Source organism: Catharus ustulatus, chromosome 3 (assembly GCF_009819885.2).
Source record: "Catharus ustulatus isolate bCatUst1 chromosome 3, bCatUst1.pri.v2, whole genome shotgun sequence".
Lineage (NCBI taxonomy): Eukaryota > Metazoa > Chordata > Aves > Passeriformes > Turdidae > Catharus > Catharus ustulatus.
The window spans coordinates 5,222,546-5,247,992 of NC_046223.1; the positions used below are offsets into that span (position 1 = coordinate 5,222,546).

The window sequence follows — 25,447 nt, forward strand, 5'->3', positions numbered from 1 at the left end:
TAATATAATGTATTTTTCTGTATGACACAGCTGCATGCTTGTAAAAGCAAGTGTACTGGCAAAGCTGGAATCAGAAGTCTTCTGCTTTGAGTACTAGGATGCCAAGGCCCAAACACAGCCCTTCAAGCAGTCAAAAGTGATGGTAAGGGTAGTACCACCTGTGTTGAGAGGGGAAGATGCAAGCAGCTCTGCCCAATCACTCCCTTAGAGCTCTCTTATCCCACACTTATTGCATAGTACTTCATACTCCCAGACTGCTACCCTTAATCCCAGCTCACTAGTTCCACCTTTTTTCCCAGAATGAGGAATGACTCTAATTTAATGCCAAAACCAATCTGCAGCATCACTGGCACAATTACATGCAGTGGCCAATGACAGCTAATGGATTTTAAGAAGCCTTGTGCCTGGCTAACGTATGTGCCCTATCATGCTGCCACTGGTTGTGCAGCATCACAGAGAGAGAGGTGTCATTGCTATTCCCACCTATTGGCACAGCTGGCAGTCCATCCCATGGACTTTATTCTTAAGGAATTGTAATCTTGTGTTAAACTTTCATTTTTATCATAAACAGCTTGTTTGAAATTGCAATACAGGATGTAACCAAAAAGTATCTATGCTATCACCATCTGTTGAGACCAAGTAAGGCAGTGATCTTCATCTTCGTGGGAGATACTTTCTGCTACTAATCCATCTGTTAAAACCAGGTGGGGCAGTCATCTTTATCTTTTCCACAATCCATCCTTCCTTCAGGAAGATACTGGCTGTTAGTGGCCCGTTGAGTCCCACTGCATGACTGATAAAATTACATCATCCCATTGGGAGACACTCCAGCTGGGGGAGGAGCCAAGTATTTCCTACCTAGATAAGAACTGAGATTTGGAACACCAACATTTTTTTCCACTGGACTCCAGAGGAAAACTGGACCTTTCCACATCATCACTGGACCTTTGGAAGAAAACTGCACCCTTCTACAGGAGCACTGCTTCAACTGAACCACATCTGTCACTGCAAGAGGATGTAGCCACCATTTAACAGGACTGCTACCAACACCCTGACTGTGTCAGGTTGTATTCTGACTCTGTCAGTGTTTTGGGTTTACTCTTTCTGTATAATAGTGTATTTCTATTTTAATTTGCCTAGTAAAGAACTGTTGTTCCTATTCCCATATATTTGCCTGAAAGCCCCTTAATTTCAAAATTGTAACAATTTAGAGAGGGCTTACATTCTCCATTTCAAAGACAGGCTCCTGCCTTTCTTAGCAGACGCCTGTTCTTCAAACTAAGACACAGCTGTCCTGTTGCTCCTATTGTTTGAGAAAGCAATTTGACTGCACTGAATTCCAAATTATCCCAGGTAATAGACAATGATAATTTTTTGCAAGTTGTTCTTTGCAAGGCATGTCTCTGAAAAGAACAGAGAATGAACAGAAGTTACTGCCTAGCTGTAAGAGTGTCCCAGTTGTATTTCAGCAGTAGGAACCTGTCTTGATTGGTTTTACCACACAGATTCTGAGTTCCAAAATCCTTAAGGTCAAGGCCATATCAAAGGTTCCTTCTTTTCAAATCCAAATATTGCACTAAAAATTCAAAAGGTCCAAGGACAGATTTTCTTTTAGGATTAACAAGAACAAAATTAAGGAATTAACCCAGATTTATGAAGCAAATCTGTGCCAAGCAAAAGTGAAAGTGTAAAACCTAAGGCAGTGATCAGTAAACACTACTTTCTGTGTTCAAGTTTTCAGGAGGATAGTGGTATTCCTCAGGCTCAGATGATCCTCTGTGCTCACTTAGCCCTTTGGAGCCTTGTGCAACTGTACATAAGCCAAATATTATAGTCCTTGTTGTGGGTTGGCGAGGTTTAGAAATTTTTCCCATTATTATGTTAAGCTAGCCGGGATGGCTCTCCTATTAGCCGTTAAGAGCTGGAGACAAAGGACTAGCTGAAGCAAGCTGATGGCCCCATTAAGGAAAGGTGGAGTCCTGCTTTTGTTTTCGGCAAGTAAGAGGACACTGGGGGTAGGAGAACTACACAGCTCGCCGGCCGAACTCGAGGAGAGAGGTTCCTTTTCTCCTGTTGGGATCAGGCTTCTTGGATTTGGACTGCTAAAGCTTCCTGCTTTCCTCTGAACAACTGGGAACTGGGACGCCCACGGTGAGCAGAATTCCTTCCTCACCTTTTTCTTCCACCTGGGGCGATGAGGCCACCTGGCCCCCTCCCCTGCCCCTGCAGCAGCCGCGACTGAGAAGCCGCCTGCCCTGCTCCATTGGAGAGCCATCGGCGACTGAAAAAAGGGACTGGGACTGAATTCCGTTCTGTTCTGTCACTGGTTTTTTTTTTTTTTTTCTTTCATATAGCTGATGCTGTTTTCGTTTGTCTTATAAATATATCAGTAAAGAACTGTTATTCCCAACCTATACCTTTTGTTGTGCCTGTGAGTTCCTGAATTTCCTTTTCCTGGTAATACTGTCCCTTTAAACCGGGACAGTCCTGTATGATTCCAGGGTCTACAAGAGCTCTGGCTGTCCCTAAGGCCTTTGTTTTCCTCCTCTTCCCCTGATTTTTAAAAATGGCATAAAACAATGTTGGTCTTCTCCTAACACAACTATCTGTAAAGTCATACCAGAGAATCCAGGATATTCTTTCATGCACAGCACTGCTTAACTTTTTGATGACATACACACTGGGCATTATTTAGTTTGGGCAAGTACAAATTTGGACTGTAAAAGTTAACACTCCTCCAGTCAGAACTGAAAAAACAATCAGTTTCTGATACCACACTGGGGCACAGTTCCTAAAGGCACACATGAATGAACCAAACAGGACATTTAATTGAATAAATAAGCCAAAGATAGACCACATTTATTTACTGCACATCAGGAGCTTAAGTGCTCATTGAAATCTGAGCATCCCTTAGTTCTCTCAAAATTCCTCCTTGCTGGCTGGAGTGGCAGTGTTCATGTCAGGAGTGCTTGTCTCTGGTACCCTCCATTTTATTGAAACAAGTGTCTTGTGGGACTGCATGCTTGAATCCACCTGGGAATTAGCCCCAGACTTTAAGAACCTGCTTACAAAATATTTAGGCTTTAAATAAACTGATCAGAATACTCCATGAATATATTCACTGCTCCTATCAACTCTATGTTGAATTCATCTCCAAGAAAAGCTCATAGCTTGCAGTAAACTATCAATCCTATCCTTCCTGCCAATAGTCAGGCACTATTTTGTCTAAATCCTGCATAAATCCCCATGCTTTTCCATATCATTCCTTTTTTCTTTTGACTGTATAAGGCAATGCTGCTCAAACATGATTTTGCAAAGGCTAAGGAAGAGAGGAGATGGTAAGAACTGAATGTTAAGTGGTTTTAATGATCTTTTAAAATTCACTTCCCCAACTACTTTCTGTACGGCTTATTTACTGAGTAGTTTCTAATGTGCAAAACAGCTGGGTCCTGTACATGGCATAGATAAATTACCATGTTTTAGGGAGCTGTAAGAAGATCAAAGAGGGAAAATGCAGGTCATTAGGAAAGAAACAGGTTCAGTACATTTTAATTTTTTTTAACATGATACTGTGATAAATGACTGGAATATTTCCAGAGTGAAAGAAATTAAGGAGACATCTACAATTACAGGTAATGGTGTGCATGGAGATTGCCACATGATTAGGGTATTCTTTTGTCTCATAAACTGAGCAAAATATGTTAAAATGAAGTACTATAAAATGATGATTTATGAGAAGTTAGGAAGAGATTCTTGAACCTTTACTTTAAAATGTTATTTTTATATCCACTAAGATTTCATTTAAATCAAACTATATAACAGATTAGATTTATTGGAGGCCAAGTTTAAAATGTTTGGTAAACCAGATCTTTTTAGGTGCAATAACTTGTAGAGATAATTAATCAAGTTTTCAGGTAATAGACCAAACAGTTCATCTCTGCAGGTGGGATCCACCAAATACTTCTTCCACCTGTTTGTGCTTCAAGCTGACAGAAGGGCATCTCACCTTCTGTCCACATGAGAAATTCCAGGTGCAGCTGGTATAAAAACGGTGGGCATCTTTCTCCTGACATAAGGGGCAGGTTAGAGCTTGTCTAAAGGTAAGGACTGGAGGGAGGAGATGAAAGAGCAGGATCTCACTGGGCTGATGGGAGCACAGCTGAATGGCTCCAGGTCAGCTAATATTCAAAAATAAGGAGGATTTAAATAAACCAGGTAGGTGGATTAGTGTTCACTATTGCAGATGCCAGTACTAGTGAAGCAGAAACACCTCTTGACTGGCTCAGGGGCTGGACCCATCTGGATGCACAACTCAGGTCAGACTAAATGTGAAGAAGTGAATAACCCACATTATGAACAGCTTGAAGTGAACTTTGTGGAAGTTGTTAAGAGAGTAAGTGGCTGGTTAGATGGTGGTGCTGACATCCCTGGTTAAAAACCCCAAACCCTGCCAACTAGCTTATGTTAGCCAGTTTGCTTTCACAGGAATCCTTCTAACTAAGGACAGAAAAACGTTATCGCTTGAGTAGGCATGCAAAGCCACAGGTTTGGCTGAGGGGGTTGAAAACTCTTCCATTTAAAATGTTCTTTTTCAGTTACCTATAATTGAAATTTTCCAGGCTGAAATCTTAGGTCTAACCATAGCCCAAGGGGAAGTAAAAACATTTCATTGGTAGCTGCTGAGTGCTTGGCAGTTCTCAAAATCAGGTCAGTCATTTAGATGTCTTAATATATACCTAAGAGCTGATTTTAAACACCTCTTTCTGAACATATTGGCCTTTCAGTCAATCTTTTTCACATGCTTACCAATGACTAATTTATGTCAATTTGCACAGCTCCCCTGCATTTGAGATACTCTCACTTTATTCCTTCTCAATTGTTTATATCTTTAGGACATCAATATTTTTCCATGCTGAGAGCTACAGCTGGCCAAAGAGGAATTTATACCCAATGCATTTTACAGGCAGGATACTTACCAGCTTCTGGGCTACCAAAAGAGAATTTTTAGGGCTTAACCCCTATCCAAGTCATATAGTAATTCTGCTTCTGAAAACACATGCCCTCCAGCCAGCTGAATCTCACTACAATTTAGAGAATGCAGAAAAAGAGTGACTTGCTTTCAATGGCACTCCCACAGAAGCCCAGACTTTGGTGAACACCTGGAAATAATTAATCACACTACTTTATTTTAAAAATCAATTAGTATATGATTTAATTTAGTTGACCTTCAAATGAGAATTCAGTTCTTATTAAGTGCTAATGAATTATAATCAACGTATTGTGCACAGAAACTTTGCATAGTAGGGAGTAATGATTCACCTGTACTAAATCTAGTTCCTTTTTACATTTTCCTGCCAAAAAGTCTAATCATTAAATTGGGCTAAATAGTAATTGGTAGAAGAGGCAACTGAGATGAAGATGCGGAACACTCTCTGTCACACACACACACACACACACGTGCATGTACATATACTCTCTTTAATAAAAAATAAGCACAGGTTCAATCCAATCTCTACATACTACACGGTCAATTTAAAATAAGTTTGTAGCCCCAGCACAGTCTTGTACAGACAGACATACCAGACTGAGTGCAGCCTGCCTGATAACACGCTTTATCTGCTGCATAGACATTAATGACTTCAATCACTTTGTTCTGCCCTTACACCTCATAGAAAGGAACATTTCTCACTTGAAATTAGCTATGTAGAAAGCATCTACTTCTATACGCACAGTAATGAAGCACTTGCAAAGCTGCCTGGAGATGCCAGCTCTCCCCCAAGAGATCATAGTTAAGCATGCAAGTTTTTAAGGGTAAAATTGCAACAGTTCTTTGCAGACAATGGAAAGAGAAACTTGGCACAGACTGGAATATGAGGATACCTCTACATTGCTGCATTGAAAATCCTGATATTCTTGAAACAAAACTGTTTCCCACCCCCACTCCCCCCTTTTCCTTTCTTTTCTGTAGACAGATGAACACTCAAAAAATTCAGTTTGCTCAGAGTCCCTGTGCAAACTGGGTTTGTGTGGACTTTTATTCCTGGACAGTATCCCTCCTATGGTAACAGAAGACATATACTTTTAAATTAATGTGAAATTTGCAGTCTCACAGGAGGTTTTCATCTTAATCAAAGCCCCTCAAAATGTAATTCCTGCACTGTCCCACACTCTAATCATGAAAATCCCTCTCATCCTCCCACTTTTCCTTTGGAAAAATGATGAAGAGGACTCACAACAAAAACACTAGATCTTCATAGTAGCAGAGATGCATGTGCTCTGTTTTGAATATCACCACATTTTAGAGCAATAACTATGTCAATGTGTTTGCTATATTCTAATCCCAGATATATGAGAAAAAGAAAGCAGAAAAACTGCTAGTCAACTCTAATTGGACTCAAAATACTTGTTTTGGTGCCCTCACAAGTGAGCTGGCATTTGAAAGACCTAAATTTTCATAGCAGGAAACAGTGGTTTAAACTATGCATTTTGGGAATGTGCAGCTAGACTTACTTGCCATAAATCTTTTACAATAATTAAATGGAAGCATTGGGAAAACATCATTTCTCTAAATGCTTTATGTCGTGTTCATTTAGTTGAAGATAAACTAGAGAAATTAGTATGTTCCAGAACCTGGAGGTTTTAGCCATGTTAACTCCATGGGCAAATAAATTTGAAAGTTGGAATTTATTTCAGGAGCATCAGGTGTTTTCGGAAATGGCAGGATTTTGCAAAAGTGCCATTTCTCAAGAAGCAGCACTTTTTAAATAACAGTAGCATTTATTAAAAAAACCCTCAAAATCTGAAATTATAGAAACACTGAAGAATCACACAGTAGCTTGGGCTGGAAGGGATCTTGAAGATCATTTCATTCTAACCCCCAGCAGGGACACTTTCCACTAGACTAGGCTGCTCAAGAGCCCCATCCAACCTGGCCTAGAGCACTTCCAGGGATGGGGCAACCACAGCTTCTCTGCACAACCTCTGTGAGTGCCTCATCACCCTCACAGTAAAAACCTGTAAAGCTGAAAATCTACCAATGGAAATAAGGATTAAAACCATGGTCTAGTCCATAGTGGCCTTGCTGTTCAGAATTCCTGTTTCCTTTAAAAAGACTATCAAGCAAATACGAAAACATGGTCTTTTCTTTCTTTTTTTTTATAAACTTGTACAGTTTCACAAACAAAATCTGTGGAGGAGAGTTTGTCTCACTCCTTTTTCCCTACCATCTTTCTTATGAGGAGAGGTAGGACATCAGAGATAGTGCACTTTGGATCTCTCAGGGTACTATCTTTTCCATCAGCCTCTCAAGAGAAGAGGGGGAAACACTATATACACTCTTAATATATTATATTAAAAGTGAGACTTCTCACACAAAGATTATTTCTTTCCTGAGAAGAGACTTCTAATGCAATGGCACAAAAACCTGGAGGGCTTACACACTGGGAAACATATCAGAAGACAGTCATCTTAGTAAGGAGCAAGCACTCAGAACAATACCAGTTTCTTGGGATCATCAACTGGCTTCAGACAGAAAAGGGAAATCCAAACCCAAAGCCTCAATGTGACCCCCACGTTGCAAAACACATAACATGGGGAGTCTTTCAGATACAGAATACATAAACAGGCCAAATGTCATCAAAACAAGAGAAATTAATGAACAGGCAATCACCAGCCACACTGGGATTGAATCCATCACTATTTCTGCCTTCCACTACCCTTGCCATGAGTTCAATTTGTGATGTATCAAAAGCAAAAGCCAGTGCTCTAGCAAAGGTTTGTGGTTCTTTTTTTCCTTTGCAGTATCAATCAATCTGCTAAAAGAGCTCTTAAATCAGCCTGCACAAGGCTTTGAACTCATAATCAGGTAAGTATGTGGGCTGTCCAGGATGTGGCTTTGGAACAAAAAGGCAGGATCTCACACCCTGTCACACTTATCTAGAAAAATGAGAAGAGAGTCAAGCAGTGATGCTGAATTAAACATTAAGTCCTTTAAAATAAATATCTTAATGGATGTTAATAATTATGTTATCTCAGTAAAATGCATGAACATTTTCTATTGGTCTTTCTTGAAGGCCATACTGATGGATTGTATTTATTATAGATAGCATAACTCCTGTTTTGGATTACCAGTAGCAAATATTTTGTATATCACCTGGACTTTTTCCTGATGTATCCCCACAAAAATGCTAAAAAATGTAGATCAGGAGAAGCAACTAATAGCATGATTATCACAGGAATATCAGAAACAATACAGCTGTGCACTGGTTCATATCTGCTGGTAAACCAACAACATCACAGGAAAAATCTCAGCTTGAAACATTTAAATTAGATAATCTCTCTTGTTTCCTAAACTCCCTGTCATTTGGCCCTGTAACACTTTTAAATATTTATTACAAACTAAATGATCTGAGTGCCCAGCACAGTCTGCACAAGACAAACATTACTTTCTGCCTCTCTATTATGACTTCATCTCCTCCTGTCTCCTCCTGATGTGTTTATAGCTATTGTGTTTTTCTTTCCCTGCATCAGGAGAGCACTGAACAGGGAGCTGATATTGCTGAGATGGATGTGCATGCTTAACTAGAAGCCCGTGAATCACCACAGTGAGGCCAAGCTTTGGGCTTATTTTGGTTATGTCACGTATCATATTTTAGTATTAACTCCGTAACAAGAGGACTTAAGAATTTGCAACATATTTCTTACCACCACAACAGTTGGTGCCAACTACTTCATTACAAAGACTTTTGTAAATGAAAATCCAAGCCTTTACCTATCTCTGTATTGTTTAACTGTGATTTTGGCTATTTCCAGACAAAGGAAAAAAACAGTTTCATGAAATGTCCTCTTGGGACCAGATATTTCAAAACACAATTTCCAATCTGTACCTTTATTCTCACTCAGCTCAATGTCTTCTGATGATAGGCTGGCTACAGCTGAAGGTTTTGTTTCACCTATAAGAACAAAGGAAATGAAAGAGAAGCTATTCATTAAATAGAAAACTGATGAACCACTTTACTGAAAAAAAAGTGTTATGCCTTACTGACAATAGATACTGGACCTGAATTTCAATTACTGGGCTTCCATCCATTCACTGGCTATTACTGGTCTGATCATCTTCCCTAAGCAAGATGTAAACTAACATTCCAATACATCCAGATCAAATCTGTATTTCAATTTCTCATAATACAGAGAGAGGAACACCTATTGCTTTCATGAATAGGCTGGTGTTCTACTTGCTCTGAGATTTCTTTTTTCATTTCATCTATATATTTTGAGAAAAAACAATTAAGTCATTCTTAACTTGAATAATGTCCATGAATCTCACTGGAATCCAAATTACTAGATGCAAATGCTCTCCTGAAAATAGAAGCTTTCATGAATAAGGCCAGAAATTAAAAAATCCTTAAACTCTACAGCTTTGAGTTTTTTGATAGTAGAGCACACAGGTAAAACTACTGTAGTTAATAGACACAACTAGTACCTGAAGTAGTTACTAAAACTGAAAACTTAATATGTTTTCATTTTCACTGTTGATTTTTCTTGCTAATTTTTAGAGTTCTATTTTTTTTAAGCTTTTGTTTTAATGTCTAGACTTTAATTTCTTTCAAAAGATTTGTTTTTGATGATTCTGAGAAGTTTTTTTCCTTATACAGCCATCAAGTACTTTTCACTAGATCGAAGCAAGAGCTCAGAACCAGCTGCCATATTGGTTTTCCATGTGTTAACTGTGAAGCTCATTGACGACAGACTGGAAGCCAGACTTTAAAAAAGCCCCACACAGTTGAAAATTTTCAGTCTTCTCAGACTATTATTTTTTTTCCCACTGTTATAGTTTTCTTTATAATATATAGTTTTCTCTCTAATATAATGATACTTTTCACTATACAAAAATACAAATAGAATATACAAATCTTTATGTAATGGACCAGGTAAGAATAGAGCATGAATTTTTTGTCCTATATTTTCTTTCACAACATCAATGTATATGATTTGTCACATTCAGAGGAAGTTTATGCCTTTTGGTTTAGATAGTACAAATAAGAACATTTGATGGGATTGCTCCTAACAGTGGTCACTTGTATGTAGTATTTAGAAATCTTGTAAGCATACAACTGTGTACCTTGGGAAATCAGGCCATTTTCTACTGCCAAGAAAGGGTGCAAAAGCAGCAACCTCAAAGTTCCTGGTGATGCTTTGTCTCTGCAATGCATAGAGCAGAAAGCAGCAGAGACTCACTAAGTAGATGTAACTAACTTGGGGCAATTGTGGCCCTCTCTGTTCCTGTCACTATGTAAACTAGGAATGAAAATTGTTAAGCCAAATAATTTTTTCCTGCAAACACCATCTGCCTGTGGCCAAAGAGGTGACTATTGGGCTATGAGTGGGCATGACATTATCTTTAGGCATGTATCTAAACCATATCCCTGAAGCATGACATTTTTTGGATCTGGGACCTCAAGTGTCTGGATCTTTTCTTTGACACTCTTCACGAGAATAATGAAACACGAGTACCAATACAAGATAGCAAAATAATGTATATCATGGCTCTGATAAACCAGCTCTGACAGCTCATACTGCAACAAGTCAAAACAAGCAGTTTTGGGAAAAGCATAGTGCATTTAGAACACCTACAGCAGCAAAGTAGTAGTTTCAACAGGTAAATATTCCTTAATTCTCTTGGGGAAAAGAAAATGAGTATTTTATTCAATCAAACTGAAATACTTACCCCATCAGAGTGACTATCACTGACAAGCACAGTAGGCTGTATTGGGCATCTGCAGATGCTATAATCAGGTTTAACAGGAACCTCTGCAAGTGGAGCCAGGAGCTCCAGGCAGTATTAGCTCGTAGGTGAGCTAGTAGTCAAGTAGTACTTGGTAAAGTTAAAAGCTCAAAATTGCTTGGAAAAAGATATCCCCCAGTCTAGTCAGAGATTCAAAACAGAATCTCAATTCACACAGAATAACTGATTCTTCCCCCTGGTGCCCTTACCTGTTTAAAATACAATTAGCATGAAAGTGAAAAAAACAGGGAAGGATACCTGGTTGCCCTCCAGCACGGACAAAACATCTCCATACACTTATCTTGGGGAGGATAAAGTTTCTGAGGTCGGTGGGAATCTTTTTTATTCTGTAACACTGTTTTTTCTGGCTTCACCTCCCACTGCTTGCCCCGCATTGGGACATACAAAAGAGGTGACAAAAAGGACATGAATCACAGAAGGACTTCAAGCATGTACAGGCAACATCAGGTGTTAACACTCAGTTGCAGAACAACAACCAGTGGAAGGCAGGGAGAAAAGCTGCCCTTCTACCTACACAGTGGCCAGTGCACAAGATGAAAAGAAGACCCTGATTCAACGGACTTCTCATTTCCACAATACAAGAAGCAAACCAGGAATCCAGACCTTCTAAATTTATCTGCTGTGTTTGCTGACTGGCCACCTTCAACTCAAGAAATTCCAAGGAAAACCCTTTTACTCTTTATGGTTTAAATATCTTTAGGGAACATTCTGCATTACAATAGGAAAAAAATCCTAACCAAATCAGAAAAGCAGTGCTACATGTAATACTACAGTTAAAGAAATACTTAAGAAGTAAGGGAATAGACAGACATTTTGATTGCCATTTCAGGTCTTTTGGTAGCCAATTCATTCCAGCTGTCTCTTGCAAGGAACAGAGTCATGCAACATAAAAAGTACAACCATAAAGAGAAAAAAAATCTCTTATGAGCATGGAGTGACACTGTATTCCAAGATATTGAACTCACTATAATTTATAAGCATGTCACCTGCAAAAGCCACCACTTGTGAACGCTGACATTCACTCACAGCATATGCAATATTTTTCTCTACAGATTTAAACCTTCATAACCACTGTGACTTGTGTAGACAATTTTTTAAAACTTGAAAATACCCTTTAAAAATATTCAGGGGTTGAGTTTTCATCAGAAGGAGCCTGCTGCTTGCTTCCTACTTCCCCAAACTTCATTCCCTCACTCCTATTCTATGCAGAGGGGAAAAAAATATTTATTTCTTGTGAGCGGATTACATGATTAGGCACCTTAAAGGGAGAACATAGAGCTGGTAAGCTGGAGAGGGATCTGCATTCCTGCACTGCAGCACATTCATTCATAATGAACGAAGATTTGGTCTCTAATTGGAGAACTGCTCAAGACCTGAGCTAATCTGGTGAAAATGTACAAACATACCCCTTCAAAAGCACTGACCAAGATTATTGTTCACCAAAGTGGATAAAACCTAAGAAAGGCCTTTAAGGAGTTGGGCACAAACCTGCTTCTTGGCCCTGGGTCTTACTTTCTTCGGTGTTTGGCTTATCCACTGTGCCATCACCACCTATTGAGAAAAACACATAAAAATTATTTATGATACATCTTTTTTATTGGTAATTGGAGCAGTGCAATATTAATTGTAACCAATTTAGCACAAAATGCTTATTTACAGCAAAGTGCTGTGATAAAAAAGGAAAGATGTAAAGGTAAGCTGAAAAAAACTGCCAACAGGACCAGTTCCATTTAAACCAGTCATGTTTTTATATCTCAAGATGAGGATTATAGATTTTATCTCAATAGACTCACTGGAAATAAAAATACTAAATAAAGGGATGTTTCTCTAAACACAGTCTGCAATAAATGAAATTGTTGCTTGAACTTCTATTTTATAAAAAGGTTTTTTCCCTAGGATTATTTTCCTCCTGTAATATTTCAACAGGATCCTTGAAGTGATGGTGTTTCTGACCTGCAGAACTTACTTCAATGCCTATGGAAGGTAAGAATCAACTGATTTGAATTTTAAAGCAAAAGCCACAATGACACTTACTGTAAAATATAAAAATGCATCACAAATGGCTGTAATGAAGAGAATACATCAAACCAAAGTAAGATTGCTAGGACTGAATGAATTTTTACCCTTTTACGCATTCACATTCATTCCCAATTTTCTCCACTACTTCACATTCATTAACCACTTTCTACCCTCCAGCTCCCTTTTGGAAGGCAGGCCCCCAACAGCAAATAACCACTGAGGAATGGGTAACACCCTGAAAAATATCTATGGGTCTCTTAAACTTTGTTTTCCTTGATTAGAAATAGATCAGGAATTCTTTATTTTCAGGGATGGAAAAGGCTCTTTTAGCTTCAGAGGCTGTAGAGCTGCATGCAGGATTGGATGCCATGGCCATGCTCCCTGCTTTGCAGCACCACAAGAACAGCTGAGTACCAGCCTTAATGAGGTATTTGGAAAGTTGACTGCTGAGCATATACATCGTGAGAACGGAAATTCATACCCAGGCCTTATATATTTTATATAATAGTATATTTTTGCTGTGATCTTTGCTGGCTGCTGGATTTTTGATTACAGCTTCTCTAAAGCAACACAGACAAATTTCCTTGTGTTGGCCACCTTGCTTTTGCCTAACACATGGAACCTGGAGATGGGAATAGCAGTGGTCCAAATGTGATTAAGTGGATGGAAGGAAAACAGAGCACATATTTTCCACAGGCAGATGTACATCTGGTGGCACACTGCACCCAGCTGATATTTAAAGGCTGAGGTATGATGCTTTCCCTCTTTCCAGCAGGCAATTCTTCCTGGCATCCAGCAGATGGGACTAGTGGAGAATTATTTCCAAGGCTGGCTCTGTACAGAGCTGCTCTCAGGAGGAGAGGAGATGGAGCAGGAACTTGACAACCCTCACCTGAGAGAAAAGAGGTGGGCAGGGTGCAGCTGATGGCCGTCAGTGGGGGACTTGGACTTCCTGCCCTCCTGTTAACCCTTTGTATGAATTCTAACCTTTAATGGATGACTTGCCATAGTGATTTCTTAGCAAATTAATGAGCTCTAACCTGTAAAAAATTGCAGTATGTGGATGACCAAAAAGGAGTGACCAAACCTGTGGGGTTTTTCTTTCCCTGATTTGAAATCAAAAGGTATTGTTTTCAAAGTCACCATTCTGCCTGTCCACACACAATAGGAGGATCAGATGCAAACCAGAAAGTTAGCTAAAGTTCTCTCTCCCACACCTCTTTTCTCTTAAAACACAGGTTTAGCACCATCAAGCTATGCAGCAAACAATTAATAAATAAAGACAATCCTGTAACAAAGCAGTGGGGCGACACTGGAAAAATCTTTACCGATAGGTCAGACCAACAGAGATCATTGCATCACTGTAAAACGAGCAGTGCCAAAGCTTCAAGGGTTCAATTATGGTCAAGTGCAACATGTTTCACTCTATGCAGAAAGAACTTTACAACCAGAAAAAGCAGATTAGGCATTAATGTAACTACTGATATATAAATGAAATTAAATCCAGCTATTACCTTGCTGTGTTCACAATTTAAAATTCCATTTCTAGATGATACTTGTTTCTACATCCATTATTATGACTATAATCACAACTCACTTGACTAAAACCAGGTATTTCTATGATTCATTCATATTTATGGCCGAGGAGCTATGTCTCTTGCTTAAGTCACTCAGAGAAAACTTAAACTACAAGAGAAAGTTTAAATAATCATTTGATTCAGCAGATTATCAGGTAAACCACATTTATTTCACTGGACATTCACTATTTAGAACTGGTGTGATAGAACATAAATTACAGGATTCTCAACATGTTTTCACTTCATTTTGTTCCTTTAGAAAGAAAAATGTTTCTGCTTAAAACACTTTAAGCAGAAACATCACCTCTTGCACTCTGACCCAATCCAATAGACTGACTGGATCATGACATGAAAATCCATCTTGGTCAGTGTACTGACAGTAAGTGTTGTGCCTGGCAAGTGACTTTGGCAGAAATAGAGAAAAGGAAATGCTAAAAATTAAGACTGGACCAGTGATGCTCAAGCAAAGGACTTGCAGAAGGAATGGTTAAGTTCTGCTTGGCCTGGAGTATCTCTTTATCTTGTGAGAAAGGGAAGAAGCAGAGGACAAATACACTGACAAGAAAGCAAACTATAGAGTGGTGAAGTGACTAATCCCAAAGTCTCTGACAAACAGGTTTTTCCACTTTTAAAAAATCTTTCTAATGAGTCTCTCACTGAGTGTCTTTGATGAAGAATCTTTCTGCAGTTATTGCTCTCCACTGGAACTGGGTGCAGAGCAAATAGAAAGGTTTTAAGGAGTATGTCCTCAAGGCAAAGAGTTGGAAATACACTTTACAAGAGTAGTGAGACAATTTTTCCTTCATATTTTTATTCACCCCTGGCTGTCCTTTTCTCCAGGCAGAAAAGCCAGAGCCAGTACATTTTCCTTGAGCCTTCCCTGTGACATTATTTATAATAAAAATGTCTTTTCCACTGGATGGCTTCTACAGTATCTGCCATCCTTCTCTTCCCACTACTGCAGCAATCAGTGATTGCGTTTCCTTTAGGTGAAAGCTGTCCTCACAATATTTGCTTTTCTATTACACTGGTAATTGAACAGCAATCTGTCACTCACTCCAAAGGAGATACAAGAAGTGGCAAATGACATGTCGTGTCAATTTAGGCCAGAAAATGTAAATGATTTTGAGCCACATCACAAGACAAATAGAAACATCTGTTTCTTTCCCCCTGGCATAGACAGTCAGTTCTAAAAAATAGAAGTTTGAGGATTACAGTAGTACTGTACAAACAAAATAAGAACATTGGACACTAAAATACCTTCTTCTGTCCATATATTCTGCTTTCTCTTGCCAAGTTGACTACTGCCTGATAGGTTCTTGCTGTCTTCCCTTGGTATTTTCTTCGAGGTCATAAAGAAAATCTATTCCCCTTCCCCATATTACATATTTGGTAGAAAAGAGGCTAAACAAGGCTCAATCAGCAATGCTCAGCAAGCTGGCAGAGTAAGTGGCACTTCTAACTCCACCAGAAAAGAGGATTCTTCAGGAGTGCCTGCCCACTTTCTGTTATGGAGAGGCATTTAGCATGCACAGGGAGATGCCAGCTGCAGTGGCAGCCCCAAATGAAGCAGATAATATGACAACTAATAAGCCAGCCATCAGACAGGAGAAGGATGGGACAAGATCCGGATGAAAGATCAGGGAACAAACCTGAAGCAGGTTTTACTATTCTTCACATTTTCTCTGCAAGAGCCTGGAAACATGTGGTTTCTTACATCTTCCACTGTTCTTGTGACAAACATGGCAAGTCAAAAATATTGACAGCCTGCTGGCCTCTTGGCTCTTCTCATTTTGGAGCTGAGGAAGTGCTAGGTCTGCTCGCACACCTACTCCTCTTCAGCAGCACCTTTCTCCACAAGCAGCTGGCGACATACTTAGAGATGAGGCTAAAGTCAGAACACCAAAAGCTGGTGCAAAAAGACATTTTTCAGAAGAAAAGAGAATTGCAGATAATATAATATACAGAATTGCATAACCAGTACAAACTAGTCTATTTCTACCCCTCCAACACAGAATCACAGAATATCCTGATCTGGAAAGGATCCACAAGGATCATCAAGTCCAACTCATGAGGACAGAGGCTATTAATAATAAAATTTTTTTGCTACTGAGAAAGCTTTATTTATATAGTCCATAGGATGCCAACATTCAGAATAAGGTTTCTTCAAATCTCCTTGTCCTTCCTGGGGTAGAAATAAAAGTGACAAAGGGCCAACACCTGAGGCTTTCATCTTAATTTGTGCAGGTGCCACATCCTGGGACACCAGGTTTGATCCTGTTACATCTCTGAATGGCTCTGCCATGCAGTCCAGGAGCATCCTCTGCTTTTTCACTTCATAGCCAGTGACTTTGGCATCTCTCCACTGGTCTGACCTGTTCTTCTTTCTTATGTAACAAATACAAGTACAACCAAGATCTGTCAGACAAGAGATGTCAGTTTTGAACTCTCTTTTTTACTGCACAGAAATACTGCCGTGGTAATTGTACTAATGACATGAAGGTCTTTATTGTATAGCAGAGAAGCTAATTAATGAGAAAGTGAAAAATATAGGCTTTGATCTGCATTCTGCACACAAGTAGATATGCTGGCTTCACTGAAACCCCTAAAACCTAGGAAGAAAGCACATGTACCTCCATATAGGCACTAGAGATCATACAGCCTGCAACCATTTTCAAACTACTCCAGTGGTACAATAATGTCAGACATAAACCAAGAAGCACATACACACAAAGGCCATTATTGCAGAACTACAAACACATTAAAGTGAATCATTAATGTGGTGGCCTGAGGTTGCTGAACATTTTCAGTTTTAATTTTAATTTCTTTTAATTAAATTATGATTTAGGTCAGTTTTAATCATTATTTGTATATAACCCCTTTGGGGTAAATTTGAAGAAGGGTTAGTAACAAGTTATCTGCAGTAATTGTTTAATGGAGTTATGAGACTCTTCTCTCTGTGCTGCTTCAACAAATTACCACACTGCAGATGCAGCCCTGAACATACTACTGTGAATGCATCCAGCGCAGTGAAGCTGTCAGTTCAATAAATTACAGAGTTTCATTTCCATGCAGCATTTTGTCCAGGAGTGTGGGAAAAAAACTGAGAAAACTGTAGCTTGAAAGGCTTATCTCAGAGGTTAAAAATGAAACTATTGTATTTCACGTATTTAATATCCTGAGAAATACAAGAGTCTTGACTAAAGCCTGGTGAAGTCACCATGCATGTTCCTCTTGCTTCACTCTTCTGGAGGTCAGAAGACAACTAACTCAACTTTATTATAACCCCCCTGGTTAAGGAAGAACCAGGGGACAACAGCTACAGCATCAAATTAAGTCTTGGGAAGACAGGAGCAAGCTGGTTTTCTCAACTCACAGCTGGGAACATTGTGCTCAACCTGGCTTTTCACCGGGTCTAACTCTCCATTGACTCGGATTGTGAAATACAGGTGCTGGGCAAGGGACATGGAACATTCACTGCCAAAGATGTTGAGCATAGCTATCTATTCTTGTGATGGTTCAAAACAAATGAAGGGAGACATCTCCTGGAAGCTCGAGCTGACCAACAAAACCACAATATGGATATTACACCCTAGATGTCACAGGCAGTCTGTGCAGAGGACAACGATAAAATTGGCATTTTGATGCAAAAAAAATACACACACTCTGCTCACTTGGCTTTTCACTGGGTATAACTCTCCATTGACTCAGACTGTGCAATACAGGTGCTGCACAGTATTACCACTGTTCTTGTAGTGTATAAAAGGGGACAGAAATTGCTCCTGTGAGTTGATGCAGAGTTCACAGCAGTATAAAGAACAGACTCCTGGCACCTACAATTAGTCCTATCCAAGAGAAACAAAATGATGCCATGAGGGCAAGTGCAAACTAAAGCCACAAATCTTATCATTAGCATATAAGTTTACTCTGTGTTCATATTTTTACAGTGTGCCTGAAGTCTGAGTAACTACATACTACAAGGGATAGCCACATGGCTTCTTTTCTAAGCCACAGTCAAAATAAAACTTGAGACCTATTTTGATTTTTCACAAATAGAAGAAACAGACATAGAAGCCACAGAGAACACTATACTCATAAAAAACCCTCACAGAATGCAAACTAAACCATGGACTACTTAGCATGAGCATTTTGCAATGAAGGGACCAGTCCCATCTTCTGCACTGGACCTGACAATTGTGATGGTTTATTGTTATTCACATCATGCTTAGAAATGAGCAATGAATTCCTTGACAGATGAGCCCCCTGCAGGTGCCTTGGGGTGTGTCATTGAAATTAAAATTCTCCTCTGACAACACTGCATTAGTCACCCCAGTAACTTAGTCTTTTGCACCTTAGCTTATCTCAGAAGGAAGACAATCTACTCTGCAGCATTCAGCATGAAAACAGGAATTGCAAGTGTCTTTCTGGTGTTGTTACACAGACATACATTTGGTTGCTGAAAGAAACTCAAATGGATAAATGGCTAACACAACAGGACTGCACATCACCTGTGGAGGCCAAAATGAACTGTGTTTTCTGAGTTTTGCACAGCCACTGCATGGCAATTTAATGGAACAGCAGAAGCCACTTCACTGATGAAAAGAATCTTCTAAGAAATGTTTGCTCAGAGAGAAAATACAACTGAAAATACAGATAACATCCCATTTTACCCCTGGCTAAGTGCAAGGTGATCACCTAATATTCTGAAAGCTGTAATCATCCAGGACAGATGGCGGACGTCAAAACAGAGGTGAAAAGAGAAGCTATCAATCACAGTGGATGGAGGTTAATTGCCACTTTTTAAATATAACCCATCTGCATTAAGGTGAAACAACCAACAGACATGTTTGATACACATCCTTCCCAGGGAATTTCTTCTGTAGTACTTTATCTTAATTTAACATTTTATTAATGGATTAGGTTTGGTCACAAAAAGAAGACAGTCAATTCTAAGCTATCTTAATAAAAAGCAACACTTTTAAGGCTGAATAAAGGACTGTTTTTTGAAGTATAATTATGTGTCTTGATGCTCATATTTAGTAGATTATGATTGAAGCAGAAATTTACTGAAGAATATGACTGCCCCATGGGATGCAAAGTATGAATCTAGCTACAATTTATCAAGGGATAAAAGAACCCCTTGCTATGAACTGCAGAACATAATATTAATTCTTACCTTAAAGAGAGAGACAATCAGGCCTGCGCAGTGGTAGACCTGTAGAAGAGATGCTTAGAACATCCCTGTGTAATGCCAAGAAAGAGCAGCTACTGTGTGCATCCCACTAGCTCCAGAGAAGATTGAGCCCACTTGGAGGGATGTAGCACAAGCCAAGTGCCCTGGACAATGGTGGGTGCATAACTAGATCCCTCTCCACTAAGCTAGAGAGTGAGCAGCGCAGTGGCAAAATTCATGGCAAGTAAAGGAGAAGCAGGAAGGGGGAGCCTTAAGTTAATCTCACAATTAGAGGATTAAGCCATAAACAGAGGTTTATTTTCTGGTCCCAAAACTATGCACTTTTCACAATTTCACGAAATCTCTTTTGTCAGAAGGGATGAAAATCCAGAGTGTCTCTCTCTTGGTGAGAATCCTACTGAATGGCCATGAGCTGCTGGACCACTGAGTTATTGAGATTACAGTAAATTCACGAATACAAGCCGCACTGAGTATAAGCCGCATCTCTGGGTGTTGGCAAATATTTCGTTCTTTGTCCATAAATAAGCCGCACCTGAATATAAGCCGCTCTGTCGTTGGCAGCGAGGACCCACGTGCAACAAAGTTGCCAAATAGTAACAGAACGGCGGCAGGGCGGGGTTTACTGGCTCAGCTAAGGCTGTGCAGGCTCAGCCCGCTAGGGGCTGCTGACGGGGCCAGGTAGCCCAGCCCGGCGCTGCCGCTCGGCGGGGCCACTGGGGGCCAGGCGCCGCTGCCACTGAGCTCGGTCACCACGGCCCGGCACTGCCCTGTGGTGGCAGGCAGGGACGGAGCCCCCCACCGCCTCCCAGAGCCGCGGCAGGGGCTGCCCGGGTCCCCCCCCTCCTCCCCGGGCCACGGCAATGGCGGCGCGGGGCCCCCCCGTCTCTTCCCCAGGCTGCAGCAGAGGAGGGAAGGAAAAGCTCTCCCGCCTCTCTCCCCGCCCCCCGTGCTGCCTGCAGGCAGCCAGGCTCCACCCGCGGCGCTGCAGAGTAACGATTTGTAACAATCGCAAAATGCCGACTTTGCAGCAGCTCGGCTCAGCACTCTGGCTGGCACTTCTGAGGTTGTAAATGTCAGAAAATTATTCACATATTAGCCGCTCCTGATTATTAGCCGCATTTCCGGTTTAGGAGCAAAATCTTAGTCAAATTGGTGCGGCTTGTATTCGTGAAATTACCATAAATGCAGTTTTATTTTCCTCATTTCTGCTGTTCTTCAATCACCAGACTGACATATCTCATGGACAGAGCATCCACCAAGCCAGGCAGGTGCCAGCTGGTGAGCCTGGATTTCTGACACAACATTCAGACAAGTGATGTTACCTCTGAAAGCCAAGAGGCCAAATTGTGATGACCCCATTAAGCAAAGGAACCAACACTATGAGCTCTGTTAAAAGTGATTTGTGTTCATTTTGAACTTTGTGGTTTGGATTATTCATCAACCTGTTCTTTTTCCCACCAAGTGAATGGAAAGCAGACGAAGCTCAACCTGGACAAATAACTCCAACAGACCTGCTCCTTCCACAGGTGATCCTAGGAGACAATGGCCTATCAATCTATCAGGAGGAATCTGTCATTCATTCAAGGATCAGAGAAGCTGGTGTTAGACACTTCCAGAGCTCTAGTTCTGTCTTCACATCCCTTGAAGGAGGGCAAGGAAGTTGCTTTTGCTGTATGGATTGATTATTTTTCTGCTGGAGGAAGAGAAAAAGCAGGTACTTGTGGTGCTGTTACTAGGTGTGTTACTAATCTTTGATACAATACTGGTCTCACATGGAGAGAATGGATGGGGGAGCTCTTTGGCAGGCTCTGCTTTATATCTGAGAAATCCCATCAAGAAGGAAAGGGCAAACAGTTTTGCTTCTCCCTGTTGCACACACCATGCTGTTCACTACATATGGGAGGACACGTGGGGGGGTAGGTAAAAGAAACAAGGAATATTTAAAATTTTTGTTTTGTTAGGCTTTTGTATAAATGATTTATCTTTGCTTGGTGACAATAAGTAGGATGAGAACTGGTGACTGTGGAATTTGTGCCAACTCATGGCTGCTATGTTGTGACAAGTACTGCCATTTTGTCTATGTAACCACTTTAAGGCTGTGTTATGAAGCTACTGAAGAAAGACATGCATATGTTTTGTTTAGTTCCAAACATTTTGTTCACCTGACACTTCACAATCACTCAATCAATGGATGCACCTGACTGAAGGAAAGGCAAAATTATTCCTGGCTGCTTTTACTCTCCCAGGATGCAGGAAAGTGGTGGGAGAAACAAAAAAAAAGAACAAAAAATAAGAAAATTATTTGGCACGTTTGCATATGTCAAATCTGAAATACTGCAGGGAAGCTGAGAGTAAAAGAGGTTTCCTAGTCTATTCATTTTCACAGACAATACCCCTGCAGTGGAAATCTATGAAAATCTATGAAAACCACTGACATAAGAATCTGCTGTGCAGTTCACACTTTTCTCTACCAACCTCTGTTTGGAGGCAGAGGGCAATATATCTAACAGCACAATAACAGACATCATTAATACTTCAGTGGTTTAGTATAAGATTGCTTTCGTTAGCATGGCAAGTGTTTATTTTAGCTTACTGCTAAACAAGCTCCTTACATACAGCCACTTACTTTCCTTTCTTTGATTGCAGAGGGTAATAATAAAGGAACTTACAGTAATTTCACGATTATAAGCCACACCATTTTGACTAAAATTTTGGTCTGAACCTGGAAGTGCGGCTTATAATCTGGAGCAGCCAATATATGAACGAAGTTCAGCAATTTGCCAACCCAGAAGTGCAACCCCGCAGCAGCCCCAAGCTGAGCCGGCGCCCGCCTGGCTCCAGCAGCGGTGGGGCGGTGCCAAGCGGCAGCCAGTCGGCCCTGGTGGGGCGGCGCCGAGTGGCAGTGGGCCAGACCCAAGCCGAGTCAGTAAACCCTGTGATCCCATAATTCTGTTACTAACTGGCAACTTTGTGAAATTTGCACATGGATCCTTGCTGCGAACAAAAGTGCAGCTTATAATCCGGTGCGGTTTATATATGGACGAAGAACGAAACATTGCCGACACCCGGAAGTGCGGCTTATAATCAGGTGCGGCTTATAATCGTGAAATTACTTACTTTCCCCGATATTCTGTGGAGGTTTTAACATGCACTGAAATGATATTGCTCCATTACCTCTAGCCAATGAACCAGCCTGGTGAGCTGGAGAAAAATACTACAGCAGAAATATTGCTGAACTCAGTGGAATAGGTTTCAGAGACTGCCACGAGGGCAGACACGAGGCTGCTATCATTGCAAGTTGAACTTCCATCTTCAATCTAAAAGGACACTCACAACCAACCAGAGGAAAATACACTGGATTCTTCCCATGTCTCACTGTACATTTGTTAACTATTTTATAGCAGGTCATATTACTAAGGGGGAAGTAATATCCTATGTTAAGCTTGGGCTTGCTTTTATTGATAAAAGGTAGGGCTTAGGCTTTTGGGGGTTTTTGTTTGTTCTCTGGGGATTTGTTTTTTATATTTTTTTACTTTTTTCCTGTGTGATCTTTCCTTTCCTTTCCTTTCCTTTCCTTTCCTTTCCTTTCCTTTCCCTTTCCCTTTCCCTTTCCCTTTCCCTTTCCCTTTCCCTTTCCCTTTCCCTTTCCCTTTCCCTTTCCCTTTCCCTTTCCCTTTCCCTTTCCCTTTCCCTTTCCCTTTCCCTTTCCCTTTCCCTTTCCCTTTCCTTCCCTTTCCCTTTCCCTTTCCCTTTCCCTTTCCCTTTCCCTTTCCCTTTCCCTTTCCCTTTCCTTCTTGTGATACTTCAAGTGAACTATCCCGAAGTTTAAACACACCAAACCACTAAGCACTTCAGTTTTACCCTAAAGGAAATAAAACCAAGTTGATCTCAGGCAGTGTTTGCCTTTGTTATGTTTTATTCAAGACTGTTTGGAAGTCAAGACAAGCTCCTACCCAAATCAAATTATTCAGACATGTAGTTGTGGTTCATGTCACATGTTCAGAACTTTCATAATCTTCAAGGTTCCCCATTAAAAGCTCTTTTAATTAGTCAAAACCAACAGCTAATAATTAGACCAGGAGAAACTAAATCCTCTTCTCAGACAAATGTGTGTAAATCCCATTTATTTCAATGGAAATGGCTCACAGGTGTGATACATTAGACTCCAGCCACTTGGCAACTTGACAGGAATTCAGTGTCTGGATTCCAACTCCTTGTCTCCTCTTTCAGAGGCACAGGTAATGCCAAAGAAATCTGATCCAGGTTTCTCCACAGGCCCCTCAGCAAACACTTTAATCACCTATTCTTTTCTCCATCACAACAACTGAATCTGAACTTTCAATCCTTACAGGTTTGCTTCCTGCCTAGCAGATGGGGTGCCACCAACTATATTAAATCCAGCAACAGTGATTGTGTTTTACAGACTTCAATTCTATGTTAGCAAAATCTACTATTCAAGGAATTCAGGCATTTTACAGCTCAGGAGTGATGCAATAATTCTACTGCCATACTGTTTACTTTACGCTTCCAACACATTTATTTGTGCTTCACAAAGTGAACAGTAGGTCACTGGGAAAAATGGACAGGCACAGAGAAATAGGAAACGGTATCTAGGGAGCCGCAGAAAGACTGAAACTACATCAGTTAATCTCTGAATGGAAGGGAACCTTACAGTTTGACAATACTTTCCTCCTTTAGTTTTGTTTTGGTTTTTTTTTCCCAAGATACTGATACAATAAAAATTTTTAGCCACACTCCATGTAAGAGTGTATCATAAAGCAACTCTTGCTCTGCCTGTTTAGGAACATTGAAAGCATCACCACAGTCCCAGCTGTGAGTTAGCCAGCATACAAATGGACATGTGGTTTGTCATCACTGAATTCTCGAATTAAAACATAAAATTGATATTTTAATTTAATCTGGGTTCAGTGCAGCATGAAAGGAAAGATGCTCAGGTGTGATGAAATTTCTTGGGTCCCTCCACACCTTCCAGGTGATGACAGCTATTGCTTTAATGACTTGCCCATAACAACCAGTCACAATGCTAGTGACAGCGTGTTACTAGCAGTTACTTAAAATGATAGATGTTACCACTTTTCTGCTCTTTGTGACTCACACCATACCCTAGGCAGAATATTTTAGAAGCTGAATGCACAGTGCTAGGTCAAAATGCTGAAGATTGTGGAGCCACTGGTTGAGGTGCAAAATTATATGTGTCATTTGAGGAATATTAGGTCCAAAAGAATCCATGATAAGGAACTGTCATGGATTAAAGACTAAGGTTCATCTTTTTAACTATTTCATAGAAGGGGAATTTTTGGGCCGTTTTGCTCTTCCACATATCTGAAAGCGGCGTGAAACTGCACTCCGAAAACAAGCCTTTGATGTTAACATCTTATAAACAACTTTTCCAAGAGATAGAGATTAGGAAAATATACTTTGATCCAATTTTAGAAGAATGTAGATCATGCTTACATCCATACACGTGGACAAGCTTCCCTGAGCAGACTCAAGTGGAGGAAAGTATCCTCAGAGGAACAACGCTATAGGGATGTTAATCACCTGTGACTTCTAACTGCGGAGAGATGTACTACACTGTGTAAGGTATAGAAACATAAACATTGTGAAAAAGAAAACAGCAAAAATTTCTTGTAGAAAAGGAAAGTGAGGATTATATTGCTCTGTGTTTAGCAGCAGTTACCTGACCAACTTAACCAACCAGACTACGACCAAAGCCCTGCACAACATGGATTACACTTGGGTATTTTAATTACATAAAGTCAGAACTGGTTAGAGACAAAACAGCAGCAATTTATTAAGATGTATCAGCAATAATCAGTAGCCCATCACATA

The 25,447-nt window shown here is 40.3% G+C and overlaps 1 protein-coding gene across 1 annotated transcript in view; it reads right to left on the bottom strand.

Moving 5' to 3' along the window:
* The window catches only part of LOC116994716 (ADP-ribose glycohydrolase MACROD2-like), a 266,839-nt gene that overhangs the window by 46,615 nt on the left and 194,777 nt on the right, over positions 1 to 25,447 (bottom strand). The window contains exons 6-7 of the mRNA XM_033056620.1: positions 12,293 to 12,355; positions 8,886 to 8,951 (exon numbers count right to left, since the gene is read on the bottom strand). Coding sequence (XP_032912511.1) covers positions 8,886 to 8,951; positions 12,293 to 12,355 — 129 coding nt within the window. The remainder of the gene's footprint in view (positions 1 to 8,885; positions 8,952 to 12,292; positions 12,356 to 25,447) is intronic.